This window comes from Dipodomys merriami, unplaced genomic scaffold (genome assembly GCF_024711535.1).
Source record: "Dipodomys merriami isolate MVZ:Mamm:240054 unplaced genomic scaffold, mDipMer1.0.p SCAF_153, whole genome shotgun sequence".
NCBI lineage: Eukaryota > Metazoa > Chordata > Mammalia > Rodentia > Heteromyidae > Dipodomys > Dipodomys merriami.
In genome coordinates this window covers 2,444,671-2,460,174 of record NW_027202860.1, presented here as the reverse complement: position 1 = coordinate 2,460,174, position 15,504 = coordinate 2,444,671, and the positions used below count along the sequence as shown (strand labels likewise).

Genomic DNA, 15,504 nt, shown 5'->3' with positions numbered 1-15,504 from the left:
ATGCACTGGGATCTACATTCCACAGGCATCTGCAGGTGATCCTGCTGTAGAGTGTCTGGGATACTTGTCTTGGATGTTCCACAAATAAAACATTAAGATGGGGGAGGGTGGCAGCAGAAGCTCTATAAGCCATGAGCCAGGGAAAATGGATGTGAAATTGGTTCTTGTTTTATTTTGGTACCAGCACTGGGGTTTGAACTCAGAGCCTAGGAACTGTCCTTGAGCTTTTTTGCTCCAAGCTGGTGCTCTACCACTTGAACTACAGCTTTGCTTTTAGCTTTTTGCTGGTTAATTGGAGACAAGAGTCTCACAGACTTTCCTCTCCAGGCTGGCTTCAAACTAGGATCTCACATCTCAGCCTTCTGAATAGCTAGGGTTACAGGTGGGAGCCCACGGGGCCCAGCTACTTCATCTGTGTTGTGAGATCACCTCTGACCATGCAGTACTTCCTGTGATCTTCTTATTTAAATGAAGTCTATTCAACATTTCTTTAAAGATAAAGTCATTTAAATTGTGTTTATTAGGAGAAAAGCAAGAATTCAGAATCCAGGAACGCTTGTCATTCAGAAGTTAAGATGCCATCTGGAAAATATTCAAATAATTAAGGTTTTATGCTTTGGGCAATTTTAGCACTGCCCCCCTGTGTTTAGTCATTCTGTCCCCCAAAATTCCTTTACATACTTTTCTGCTTGTTGGACCCAGTGGCTCCAATTGAGAAGAGAAAGAAGGCTGCATGTCCAGTGAATTTTCTTGCTCTTCTTTCTGGATGCATTATGCTGTGTTTTCACCCTTTTTGAAATGAATAAAGTAGAATACTTACATAGACATTAAATTTATTATAAATACTGGAAGCATAAATAGAATATTATAAATAGAAGACTGTGTTTAATATACTATAATGTGCTTTAATATAAAATATACTTTAATATTATTTAGTATTGTTAATATAATGCATATAGAGAAAAGTATATAAAACTGACTAGCCCAATGAGTTTAAATAACACCAACATCACTGTCATCCAGGTGAAGCAAAATAGTATATTGCTGGTGCCCCAGAAAGCTGATCCCACTACTTCCTTCGATTTCCCTCTAATAGGCAGCGATCACTATTTCATGATTGCAGTCACCCAGTCCAGAAACATGCATTCCTAAGCATGTCACTCCTTCACATTTCATTTGCTTTTGTCTTATCTTGTAGTATATGGAATTATAAAGATTATATCTAATTTCTTTTACATTATGTTTAAATCCATGTACATAAATCACATACAGCTGCATTTTGTTCATTTTCCCTGCTGTATGGCATTCTAATATATGATGGACATTCCATCACTTAAACGTTCTGATGTTTAATAGACAGGTGTTTTCTAATTGACTTTGTTAACCATAATTTTGTTGCAGTTGTGCTGAAAACCCATTGGTGAATCATAGGCTCACATTTCTGTTGGCTCTGCTAAGGTATTGAATATGCATATGTCTTGTGTTCATAGGTGCTGCTAGCTTTCTGAAGTGGCTGCGCTGATTTACACTTACCCCACCAGCAGAGCATACTCCTGGACAGCACTTGGTGTTGCTAATATCTTAGCTATCTGATAGATAGGCAATTGCCTTGCTGGTTGGTTTGTGTTGCTATTTTTTGAGACGGGAACTTGTCTTGGCTAATGTAGACCAAGAACTGATGATCCAATTGCCTCTACACCTTCCTCTCTTCTGCCACCCCAGTTCTGGGATTCCAGGCACGGGTTACCACTTCCAGCATCTACCAGTTGCACTGCACATTTCTCTGAGGAATAAGGAGGCTGGGTACATTTTTATCTTCTTATTGGAAAGCTTGATATTCTCTCTTTGAAACTCGTTAATTCACTTGCCCATTTATCTATTAGTTGTCTTTTCCATGTTGACTTATTTGTTTGTTTGTTTGTTTGTTTATTGCTGGTCCTGGGGCTTGAACTAAGGTGCTGGGTGCTTCAACCCTCAGCTTCCTGAGTAGCTAGGATTACAGGCATGAGACACCAGTACTTAGCCCTTGTTGATTTTTAGATGTTATGTATAATAGCTACAAGTGTTTGTTGGTTTTGGGTGCTGACCATCGTTCTTTGGTTATGGTTTTACTCTCTTGACATCAGTGTGATGAGATAGTTTCATATAATCAAATGTATTGGTCATTTCTTTTAAATCCTGGAAATCTGGTGGTTTTTAAATGTATTTTCTTGTTTTAAAAAATACTTTCCTAAAGATTGTTTTTACTGCTTTCCTGCCAGACACTGATGGCTCATGTCTGTAATTCTAACTATTCAAGAAGCTAGGATTTGAGGATCATGGTTTGAAGTCAGCCCAGTCAGGCAAGTCTTATCTCTAGTTAACCACCAAAAGCTGGAAGTGAAGGGGTGACTCAAATGGTAGAGCACCAGCTTTGAGCAGAAAAAAGCTAAAAGACAATGTCCAGGCCCTGAGTTCAAGCCCCAGTAAAAAGGTTTTCCTATTATGAGATGATGAAGGCATTCTCTTATATGATCTTCAGAACTCCACTCTTTTACCTTTCCCCTTGAGACCTCAACCATCCCATAGGGAATTGGTTTGTGTATGAACATGATCCAGCACTAGTCATAGAAAAGACTCTTCCCACTATACTGCAGGATATCTGGCACATCCTGATTCAGGACTCTGTTCTGTTGTATTGATCTATCTGTTTGTATTTTCTTTAATATATCATTTTGAATTCAGTAGCTCTCTAGTAAGTCCCGAATTCTGGCAGAACAAGTTTTTCCTTTTCCTCTGTGTCTTCAAGACTGATCTCTTCTTGATATTTTTGTATTTCTATCTAAATTTTAAAATCAGCATGCCAGTTATCAAAATGTGAAATTTTAATATAACCATGTTGGATTTGTAGTTCATTTTGAGGAAAGTAATGCCTTTATAATATTTATAACATTGAGTTTTCCAATCAGAGAACATGGACTATTCTCCCACTTACTTAAGGTCTTTCCAAGTTTTTCTTTAAATAATGTTTTGAAGTTTTCTATAGGAAAGTCTTATGTTTTTGTTAGGTTTATACCTAGGAATTGAAGTTTTGATGCTACTGTTAATATTTTAGGATTTTTCTTTTCTTTTATTCTTTTCTTTCTTTTTTTTCTGTCAGTCATGGGGCTTGAACTCTGGGCTTGGGAGCTGTCCCTGTGCTCTTGGCTCAGGGATACATATATGTGTACACATATATGGCCCAGTATGTATTTTCAAGTATATTTATATTTTAGGTCTATCTTCCACCTAGGAGAGAACACATGAACCTTTGTCTTTCTGAGCCTGCAAACAACAACAACAATATTATGCTTTCTGATGGATGTGTAAAATTCCATGTGTGGGCTGGGAAGGTGGCTCAGTGGTAGAGTGCTTGCCTTGCATGCATGAGGCCCTGGGTTCGATTCCTCAGCACCACATAAAGTAGAAAAAGCTGGAAGTGGTGCTGTGGCTCTGGTAGTAAAATAGCCTTGAGCTGAAGAGCTGAGGGACAGTACCCAGGCCAAGAGTTCAGGCTCCACAACTGGCAAATAAATAAATAAATTCCATGTGTGTGTACACACATGTGTGAATGCACACACACACAAACACACACACACACACACACACACACACACACACACACACACACACACACACACACACCGTTTTCTTGATTGCTCATTGGTTATGGGGCATCAAGGCTGTTTCCATAACTTGGCTAGTGTAAATAGTGCTGCAATAAACATGAGTATGTATGCGCCTGGGATTTATTTTTAAGGACTAAATTCTACATATGACAGAGTATGTGATATGTATCTGTTCTCCGTCTGGTTTAATGTGCTTAACACGATGATCTTCTATTCCATCCATTTTCCTAGGAATGACAAGATTTCATTCTTTATAACCAAGTAAAACTCCATTGTGTGTTTGTATCACATTTTCTTTACTTCCTCATCAATTGATGGGCACAGAGATGGATTGCGTATTTTGGTTATTGTGAATGGTGCTGCTATAAACGTGAATGTGTGGGCATTTCCATTGTATATTGACTTATATCCCTTATATACCTAGATGTGATATAGCAGGATCATATGATAGTTCTGTCTTTAGGGTTTTAAGGAACCTCCATACTGATTTCCATAGTGGCTGGACTAATTGACATTCCTATCAACAGTGCGTAAGAGTCCATTTCCTCCAGTAGTACTGTCGGACTCACAGAACTCAGAAAAGCCATTATGCACATGATTTAGGTCAGCTCCTTCATGGCCCATGCTTACTCTCCAGTAGCTCCCTACCATACTTATTTAAAACCCCAATTCCCTGCCTAATCTATCAGCCCAACTGGTGTGGCCTTTCCCTTCCCCTCGTTGTCACTGTATTCCCAACACATGGACCTTTAGTGTTTCTCAGGATACCAAGTTCTTTCTTGGCCTTTGTACCAACTGTTCTGCTATCTGAAATTTTCTTCTCCCAGCTCCACGTGTAATTGGATCCTTGTTGTCACTGATGTCTCAGCTCAACAAATGTCATTTCCTCAGGGACCCATTTCCTGGCTGCCCAATTAAGTGAGTCCCTTTGTCTGTACCTGTCCTATGTCCTTGTCATTTTTTTTCAGCTCACTTGATTCTTAATTTTTTTCTAGTAGCAGTCTCCCTCCATGCAAGTGCTATACGAGTAGGAATCTTGACTTTTTCTGTCTTAGCAGCTTGAACGTACTGGGCCTAGAGTAAGTGCTCAATAATTCACGGAATGGATGAACAAGTAGCTGCCTGAATAAATAAGCTTTACAAATTCTGATTTAAATGAAATTAAATCAAATTATTTACAGAAAGACCTTTAGAGCCTTTAATATATTAATGTGGACTGTGATTCTTTGAGTGTTATATCATGTATTAATGTTCCTGGGACCAGTTTGGGGCTGTATTAATGCTGAAATGTGGCTTTTTTAAGAAATCAAATTTGTTTTCACATATAACTCACATCTTAAAGACATATGCAACCAGCATATAGCACACATTCTTGAAAACCTCTTTTTATGAATATTATGCCTGCTATATCCCTTAGGAACCTGTTCTCTGCTAACTAGCTTGATATATTAATTTGTACTTGGATATAAATGTATAAAACTGCCTTAGGATCTTTTGCTCCTTTAATATGTCATTGTAGCGAATCTCCATTGTTACTAGGAGCAAGGCACAAAAAATAATGACAGTGGTGTGCTGGCATAAAATGACTCCCAGAATCAAAGGTTTTGATATCCCTCAAGTTGCATCCTGCAAGCACCTATTTATGTCCCATATTCCTAGGTTCTAATTGTTGACTGATTCCCCGTGATAGAATACAATATTGATAAATAATTTTTATAGTCCTTGGTAATACTATGTTTAAAGTGACTTTAAAAAATTCTGACTGAATGAATTTATGCTATAGAAAATGGTGTTACAGGGGCTGGGAAGATGGCTCAGTGGTAGAGTGCTTGACTTGTATGCATGAGGTCTTAGGTTCAATTTCTCAGCACCACATAGCAGAAAAAGCTGGAAGTAGAACTGTGGCTCAAGTGGTAGAGCACTAGCCTTGAGCTGAAGAGCTGGGGGACAGTGCCCAGGCCCAGAGTTCAGGCTCCACGACCAATGAAAGAAAGAAAGAAAGAAAGAAAGAAAGAAAGAAAGAAAGAAAGAAAGAAAGAAAGAAAGAAAGAAAGAAAGAAAGAAAGAAAGAAAGAAAGAAAGAAAGAAAGAAAGAAAGAAAGGGAAAGAAAGAAAGAAAGAAAGAAAGAAAGGGGAAGAAAGAAAGAAAGAAAGAAAGGGGAAAAAAGAAAGAAGGGGAAGAAAGAAGAGGAAGAAAGAAGAGGAAGAAAGAAGAGGAAGGAAGGAAGGAAGGAAGGAAGAAAAGAAAATGGTGTTATAAACATCTTAAACTTAATAATGGTTCTACTTATTGTCTTTTGACCTTATAGTAATGTGAAAGTGATATATACACGTCCAGTAGAAACTGTACTTCAGATTTTGAATTTTGTTCCTTCCTGGGCTAGTGATTTGTGCTATAGTACTCTCTTTCAGTGCTGGACAGTATCATTGAGCCTCAATCCCATCAGCCACATGAGGGGAAATGGCGGATATCAGGGCATATTTACTAATAAGTTAGGGTGTTCCATATGTTAGGTGTATTTAATGCATTTTTAACTTATGATGGATTTATCTGAGTGTTGCCAGAAGGCTCCCTGAAACTCCCCCCCACCACCAACAACAACCTTCCAACTGACATAGAATAAGGAAGGCTGTGAGATTATAAACAGGCCAAACAGATCTTTCAGAAACCAACCATATCACCATGAAGACTTCTATACAAAGCATCCACATGGATGAAGATTTCACATTAATTTTCAGAGACCAAAGGTCTCTGGATTATTTTGCTCCATAGAACTAAGGTCCATGGGCATTCTCCATCACAGACAGCTCATTCGGGCACATACCTGTTCCAGATGGCTTCTTCTGCGTTCATGGGTGGTGGGGAAGTTAAATGCTAGACATTGGCCATAAAAACTCAGAGAGACCAAATGATCCTTTCTTTTGTTTAGATGTAGGCTTTGTTAGAACCTGTCTGTGGTTTTTTTGTTTTTGTTTTTTTTTTGTTTTTTGTCATGGGACTTGAACTCTGGGCCTGGGCGCTACCCTTGAGCTCTTTAGCTCCAGGGAAGCACTCTGCCACTTGAGCCACAATGCCACTTCCAGTTTTCTTGTGCTTAATTGGAGATAAGAGTCTTGAGGACTTTCCTGCTTGGGCTGGCTTTGAAGTGTGATCCTCAGATCTCAGCCTGAGTAGTTAGGATTACAGGCGTGAGCCACCAGCGCCCAGCTGTTTTCCTTACTTTTAAGGCATATTCCTTCCTGGCATCTCCACTGTGATGGATCTTGAACTCTAACTTCTTAATTGCAAGTTGAAATGTGACTGCTCCACTTGGTGAATTGGCCCTGCATCACTGTCCCTGAAGCATCCACATGGATGTTGTGGATGGAAGTCCATGAGACTTGGGTGGCTGAGAACTCCCTTCAATCCTTGTGTCATATGCTCTGAAATAGACCTGACTCCTGCCTGCAGAAACTTGGAGTTCTACTGAGAAGTTCAAAGCATTCTACTTTAACCACCACAGGCTGGGAAGTCAACCTTAGGAACAAGGCATGAGTGTTTTGGCACCTAGCCAGCCCATGTGCATTGATCTGTCAAGTCCAAATGGACATTTTATCCATGGACTATTCTTAGTGTTTACCACCTTCTGACTCTTCCAGTTAATTTTTGAACACATTTTAAGTCCATTATGAACATAGTTATTCAGACATACAAATTACTATCACAGGAACTATGTGAAGCCAAGATTTTTACAGACAGATGCCCTGATAAATGTGTTTTTATTTGCTGTGAATAATGTCTGCTTAGTGCCATTGGAAAAAAAACACCATAATTTACATTTTCCATTAAGAAGAAAGCAGCAATGGTATGCAGAGTTGTCACTCTAGTCAGGATTATCCTGGGGTTAATTTGTGAGAAATTCAGCTATTTTAGCAGAAAAACTACTGATTAAATGTAAACTGTTTTAACCCCCATTCCAAAAGCAAAAAGGAGAGGAAAACAAAGAACAAGATCACCGTTCTGTATCCAAGACTCTAGCTGGAAATCTAGAGTTCATCAGACAGCTTGATGATAATTTCTTTGGGGAAGCGGGAGAGGTTGGGGCTGTGTGGAGAGCCAGTTAACCAGGCTCCTGAGTACTCTTAGGGCTCTCAGGCAGAAATTCAGATGGCTCCCTTTGCATTTCCTCTTTGACAGGTTTGTGCCTAAGTCTGGAAACAATGTTACAGGGAGTGGATGGCACCAGTCTTGCTCTCAAACTAATGGTGGTAACAAAGTCATCTCAGGCTTCCAGGCATTTGACTTAAGATGACCCTTACAATGGATAGCCCACACTCCTTCTCTCCAGCTGCCAGGCCCTCCCCTCTCACTTTCTGTTCATCTTTCTCATTGTTCACATCCTGTTTTCTAGAGTCAATCGTATCATTCCCCACTGTTCCTGGTCAATGTAGCCCAAACCCCGTATCCCTAGCATTGTTCCCTTCCTTCAAAGCAACCAAAGTCTGCAGCCACCAGAGCCACCCTGTCAGCCATGGCTTCTTTCTTCCTGTCATCCCAGTCAGAGCTTCCAGGGTCCAGTGCCTCAGCACTGATAGACCACACCTGAGAACCACTTAAAGGTCAGAACTCCTACTGATGCTATTTCAACAGTATCATAGGTTCTGTGTAGTGGGGAATGACTGAGGAATCATTATCTTTAAGGCGATTCAGGAATTTATGGGGGGAGTTTCTTGTGATCGACAACATGCTGTCCTTAGAATTTTCCTTTTTAAAAAAAAATTAAGAGTCCATGTCTGAAACCTAATCTACCCATAGGTCAGACTAACAAATATATGTGCATCTAAAATCAGAAACATTAGTGGGGATGGGAGTATAGCTCAGTGGCCGAGCACTTGCTTAGTGGGCTCAAGGCCCTGGGTTCGATCCCCATCTCTGAAAAAAATGCATAAAATCGGAAACACTAAGTAGAGATGTATTCATAAGAAATGGAGAGAGATACATTATGATCAATGTGACTTAGAAGAGGCAGTGAGGGGAGGGGGGGTAGCAAGGACTGGATCCCTACTTAGCTGCAAGGAGCTGCTGCCCTGCCCCCACCCCCCACCCCGCATCTGTGCACTCTGCTCTACCCTACTTTTAGAAGGCAGTGCAGCTGGGTGCTCTAAGCCTTTGAGCGATTGATAAGAGTATGTGCTGCTCCATTCATTAGACATTCAAAAGCACATAAAATAGACAGAAGATGCTGAAAGCCAACACAGCCACAGCTTGACCTCTGCTTGCTAGGGGGTTGGCCAGGTCTAACAGACAGACTGTGTTGTGTTAGGTACCATCCACAACAGTGTATAACCAGATAGATAGTTCAGGTTCAGCCCTGACTCCTATCTTCATTTATTGCCATAATTATTCTTAAGACCAGCTGTACAGAAGTATCATAGGCAGGAAATAAACTTCCCTCTGCGTGTCAACTCTGAGTTGCATCTCTCTGTGACTCAGGCTGTGTTGCCTATTCCTGGCATCTGAGCCTAATGATGGGTAAGATACCTTGCATCAACTTTTTGTATGAGTCAAGATAAGGACTGAAAACATGAGCTTTCTTGTGAAGCTGTTAACCATTTTAAATTCCCAAACTAATATAATATATACCTTTAACCTGATTGCAGATTGCCGTATCCCTCAAATTGAAGATGCTGAGATTCATAACAAGACATACAGACATGGAGATAAGTTAATCATCACCTGTCATGAAGGATTCAAGATTCGGTACCCTGACCTGTACAACACGGTTTCATTATGTCGCGATGATGGGTCGTGGGATAATCTGCCCATCTGTCAAGGTACGGGACAGAGCTGCACTTGTCAGCTGTTCTATCTGGACTGCATCGTGTCTAGAGCAGCATAATAGAAATAGAAGAGCATCTATTCCATGTGAGTCCTCCCATATCTTCCTGGGGACTGCCATGTCTCTGCTCGTGGAATCTCCATCTAAATCCCTGTAGTGACTCAGCTTCATACACACACACACACACACACACACACACACACACACACACACACACACACACACACACATTCTGTGCCAGTACTTGGGCTTGAACTCAGCCCTCAGTTCAGCCCTTGGACTCAGAGCTTAAATTCACAGACTAGGCACTGTCCCTTGGCTTTTCTTTCTTCTCAAAGCTGACACTCTACCACTTGAGTCACAGCCCCACTTCTGGCTTTTGGGTGGTTAATTGGATGTAAGAGTCTCAGATTTCCTGCCCAGTCTGGCTTCAAACCTGGATCTTCAGATCCAGTTAGGATTACAGTCATGGCTCCATATACCTTCCTTTTTAGCATGTTGCTTGTGTTTGTAAGTAAGTGAAAGGTAGTTTTAAGGACTATGAGATATAATCTGGGCTCTGAACACAATGATGAACCATTATATAGCTCATTATGTAATGGCAATAACAGAGTGCTTTCCTTTATTTCAGTGAGAATATAGAAAATCCCATCTGACAGGCACTATTTTCTCTTTAAAAAAAACTAGCTTTTTGGGGGGGAGGGGTCGGTTGTGGGGCTTGAACTCCAGGCCTGGATGCTGACCCTGAGCTCTTCAGCTCAAGGTGAGCATTCTACCACTTAAGCCACAGCACCACTTCCAAAACTAGCCATTTTTTAAAGCATAGAAAGCAGAAAAACAAATTCAGATATTCACCCTATGGTGAATATTTATCCTTTCAGATTTGAAAGATTTGCCCTAGCCATATAGAGGTCTCTCCTTGTTTGTGCAAATAAGCCCTCCAGTTCACATTAATTCTCATTTTATTTTTTTGGCCTGAGATTTGAACTGAAGGACTGAGAATGCAATGCATAATTCATTCTGTGAGGGAGAAGGAGAGCAATCTCATTTGCTTCCAAAACCTTGGCATGTTCAAGTTGAGACAAATGTTAACTTTGTGCTTGGAAATCACAACTGGCAGGCTCTGGTATTACTTTATGTGCCCCATCATCAGAAATAAATTGTTTTCTTACATGGGAGCTTAAGAGTCATGACCCCGTGAAGGAACACGGGCTGCAGAATTGGGAAAACAGACATAGCCTGACCATCACACTCCCTGCCCTGCCTTTCCCCCACAGCCGCCTGTGCTGCTAGCCTGTCTTGTATTTCATTTCTAAAGGAGACTCGGATTTATTTACACATTCTGAGACTGTCTACAAAAGAAGTCGCTGGCTCCTAGATTGATCTCCTTATTTGAATAAACTTTATTAACCACTGATTCGTTCCAGGTCTCTGGTACTGTCAGAGTAATGGCGAAGAAAATCACCTTGGCTCCCACTACTTCTTTTCTTACCTTTTTCACATATATCCTTGCTCTTTCCCTTTCACCCTTTTTATTTCCTTTTGTGTCATTTAAATACACTGGGCTTCCTTAAGAGTTTTTCCCCCCCAATAATTTTTGAACATCCCATGGTGGTTGATCTCTTGGGATGTCAGTTTAAGGAGTTCAAATACCTGTTTTCCCATTGCTCTGTCTGGCTTGCCACCTTATCACCCATTTCACAAATCCTGTTTCAAGCCATGAGGTAGAACTTTGCAGCAACCAAAGAACTGGCTGACTTCTCTCCATCTTTTTCTCCATCTTCCTTTCCCTCTCCCTCTTTTTCTTCCTCCCTCCCTTCCCTTCCTCCTTTCCCCTCCAGTCTCTCCCTCCCTCTCTCTCTCTCTCACCTCTTTCTCTCTCTTCTCCCTCTCTCTCTCTGTTCTCCTGATTGAACCCAGATCCTCATATATGCTAGGCAAGTGCTCTACCACTGGATAGAACCCTTAGTGCCTAGATGGCTACATTTGAGAGATGTGCCTCTTCAAACAATACACACATACCCTGTGCTCATTTCTCCTCAGAGCCCTCCATCTCACAGAGGAGATGCCCTGGCCTGTATTGTGACCACCACCCCACCACCCCACTTTGCCTCTTGCTATACAGGTGTTCTGCCAGCTGTCACTGCTGCTCCTCTGGCATAGCACAAGGAATGAGACATCCGAGTTGCCTTTGACAGCCTGACACCTGGCTGAGCCCCCTGCAGGAATTAATTGGCCCTTAGAGTGACATTTCATTCTGTAACTTTTATTTGCACCTATAGATCCAGGGGCTGAATCCTGAGGAAGCTTCTCTCTATTATCTAGAAGTGCAAATGGAAACCCCATTGAACTATTGAGTTGAAGCCCATTTTCTCCTATTATATGTAGGATGGACTATCTCCAGCAAAGAGTGAACAACCTACCTTTTCCTCTCAGCTCTGCTTAGCTGCACAAATTTTAACCCCTGCCATCTCCTGGGCGTAGGAAGCTGCTAGAAGGCCTATTGGGGTGGACATTTTTTGTGGGAACATTTATATTTTGGAAAGCAGTGTTCAGATGCCTGCTGCTTACGATGGATCAGTCAGTGTTTATTTGGGAGATACCAGTTTATCTATGCAAGTAGCTTAGAGCTGTAACTTCTTCCTAGGAGTTCCAGATTCCCACCCCAATTTCACTTTTGCCACGAACATTGCCACTTTTCAGATCAAAAACATGTAAGGACGTATGAGTCTCTTAAAAAGATGGTTGAGCTCCTCTACTTATTCAGATCTAGTTTGTCCTGAGCATTGATTGGTTCAAGAGTAGACAGGGTCAGCTGGGATTGGAGAGCTCTGTGCCTCAGGGCACAGTAGTGGCACGCTAGCTACTGCAGACCAGGAAAATGAGTGACTCTAAGTTCTGCCCTCTCTGCCTCACTTAATCTCACTCACTCTGATGTCCAGACGTCATAGACTGAGGTGTCCATGGAAGAAATGTGCCTAAGATTCCTTCAAGACATTCTCAGTATTTGGCAAAGTCAGCTCTGGGAAGGGTTCAGACATTTGCCATTGTGCCTAGGATATACACACAATCTGTATTTGCCAGTCCTCATCACAAACACATCACCTCCTCAACTCTACTTCTGGACTCCTTATTTAACCCTCTCAGTGACATTTGCAAACATACAAGCAAACCTTTGCCTCCTAAATGTAATAAGCCAGTTTGAAGATGGAAACTAAGCCTAGAGACCAAGGTGTTTCCCTCCTCGGAGCCATGAGGCAATCCTGAAGACTTCCAGTGTTCCATTTGACTTTTGAATGCACTAAGATGACCAAGTGAAACCTTTCCTCTTTCTTTTATGCTTCCCAGGCTGCCTGAGACCTCTAGCCTCTTCCAATGGCTATGTGAACATCTCGGAGTTCCAGACCTCCTTCCCGGTGGGGACTGTGATTGCCTATCGCTGCTTCCCTGGATTTAAACTTGAGGGGTCCGAGTATCTTGAGTGCTTACACAACCTTATCTGGTCATCCAGCCCACCCCGGTGCCTTGCTCTGGAAGGTAACACATCTTAGCCTTTAGGAAGTTATATTTAATAGCTCTGAAGTAGATTTTTGATAGGCGATGCTACAAGTTAGGGCCAGCAATAACTTTAGTTCTTGGAGTAATCTTTCCGTGTCTCTGTCCACAGAAGAGATCATTTGCCACAAAGCCATACGAACTACATGCAAAATTTGCTTTCCCCATCCTGAGGCTTAAAGAAGTAGACAGCAGATAAAAGAAAACCTTGTAGGCCAGGTGTCTGTGCCTCATACTTGTAATCCTAGCTACTCAGGAGACTGAGATCTGAGGATCATGGTAAATTCTACCTGAGCAGAAAAGACCATGAGACTCTTCAGTTGAACAGAAAAATCCATGAGACCCTTCAGTTAACCAGAAAAAGGCCAGAAATGGAGCTATAGCTCAGGTGTTAGAGCACTAGTTTTGAGTGGAAAAAAAAGCAAATGGACAGTGCCTAGGCTCTGAGTTCAAGCCCCATTATTCACATACACACACACACACACACACACACACACACACACACACAAATGGTTGCAAGTATCAAAGGTTAAGCTGCAAAATATTGCAAAGTTAAATGAAATGCTTCAAAACTTAATTTTCTCTGCGCCAAATGAAAACAGATTGCATTATGGCATCGTTAATCTCACTCCTCGTTTTATTGTTGTGTCAATGTCTCTTCCATATCTCCATGCATTTTATAGCTTAGCTGTAAATGTTTCACTGCAAGCACATCCTTGGAAGCCTGAGAGCCAGAGCTCTTCTTCCTTGTTTTTATGAAATCTGTATGGTTATAAAGTTGGCTCACTAAAGACCACTAATCAGAGGTCTGAGTCAGTGAGGGGGACAGAATCCATTGCCAGCATTAAGGCAGTATCTGGGGGTGGAGCCCATAAACTCTTCTGTAGTAGGCAAGTCAGACACAAGATTCAGCCTTCTCTTTTCTTTGAGTTGGAAATAAGGCCTTCTGTGCTTCTTGGCATATGAATACTTGCAGGGAGGATTGTCTGTGGAAAAAGTGAGGGGGGACTTTAATCAAGAGCCCTCCTAGTATGCTAATAAAAAATTGCAATAAAAGTAAATTAAAAAAACAATTTTAGAGAACCCTTCCAAACCTATTTACAGCCTTGCTTGGGGAAGAAACAATAGAATGTAGAAGTGAATCTCACAAGTTTAAAGCAGCTCTGATGTAGGAGACCAAGGAGGAAAGTATGTCATGCAGGTGATGATCAGAGGAATTGAAAAAAGCATTGGTTTCTAAGTGGCCTGGAATGAGCTTGGCCTGAGCCAATGAACCTCCTCAGAGAAAGTTGGGAAAGAAGAGGGAGGGAGAGAAGGGAGAGGGAAAAAGGGAGAGGAGAGGGAGGGATGACACCAGGTTTGTGCTGTAAGTTTTGTCATACTCCTAAGATAGCCATACCTTCACTGACCCCCAACTTACTACCCATCCCAATTTCCCCAGGTGACTGGAGCCAAGAGTAAAGCTGTTAGCTTAAATATGGGACATCAATTAAACATGGATTTCAGATAGCAAGTACTTTTCCAATAGGAGCTTGTTCTAAATATTGCATGGAACTTGTGGTAATAATAACAACAACAATAATAATAATATGCTTTATTTGAAAGTCAAGTAGAACTGCGTATGAATCTTTGTTTGCTAAATCTGGCCATCCTAACCTGGAGGGCCAAGATTACCCCCTTTGTTTCCAATGGAGATAGTCTTTCCATTTTCTAGACACCAATAATAGGCCAAGGTACATGTCTACCGAAAGGGGCTACTTTCCTAGTTTGCCTGGTGTTCTTCCTGCTCTAAAATCAGATAGAGGGCAGTTTAAAGATGCCATTATCATGATGATTTTTAACCATTTAAAATGATCACTTTAAAAATCTTTTCAAATTTGTTTGGACTTTGTTTCAAGCGGTCAGGTTCTGATCATCTTTATTTGGGGGATTTGGAAAATTGTTTCTATGGGGTCCAGAATATGATATGGATAAGATGTAAAGCAAATCTATCTTCCAGAGGCAGTGGTGTGAGGTTTTAAACAGAGAGCGTTGGATGAGTAAGCTGCTGAGAAATGAGTCCCTTCACTTACCATGCTCTTTTACTGCTACCAGTTGGCTCCGGCCAAGGAAAGATGCTGAAAACCTAGGCTGTTAAGGCCACTAAGTGTTTTCGTCCTTCACATTTATTGTTGTTACTTGGAGGCTTTGTTTTTGTTTTGGGGGGCGGGGGAAGGGGAGTGTTTTCTTGTCATTTATTGTTTTGGGGTTTTTTTTGGCAATATTAGACCAGGGGACTGAACTCAGGGCCTTAGGTTTGGAAGGCTAGAACAACACCATTGATCCACATCTCTAGTCCTGGTTTGATTTACTGGTTATTTTTAGAATAGGGTATCATTTCCCACTCGGGCATGTATCTGAGCCATGATCCTCTAGTTTTAGGCTTCTCTTTATCACTGGCTCTCCTCTATGGAGACACTTTTCTGCTTGGGCCTGGTCTGGTA

General features: G+C 41.4%; 1 protein-coding gene across 2 annotated transcripts in view; it reads left to right on the top strand.

Annotated features, from left to right (window-relative positions):
• LOC138827293 (sushi domain-containing protein 4) overlaps positions 1–15,504 on the top strand; it is a 118,144-nt gene that overhangs the window by 77,979 nt on the left and 24,661 nt on the right. Inside the window, exons 4-5 of one of the 2 annotated variants that reach the window (XM_070022797.1) lie at positions 9,288–9,461; positions 12,815–13,003. In XM_070022797.1, coding sequence (XP_069878898.1) covers positions 9,288–9,461; positions 12,815–13,003 — 363 coding nt within the window. The remainder of the gene's footprint in view (positions 1–9,287; positions 9,462–12,814; positions 13,004–15,504) is intronic. The other variant, XM_070022798.1, reaches the window with a different exon arrangement.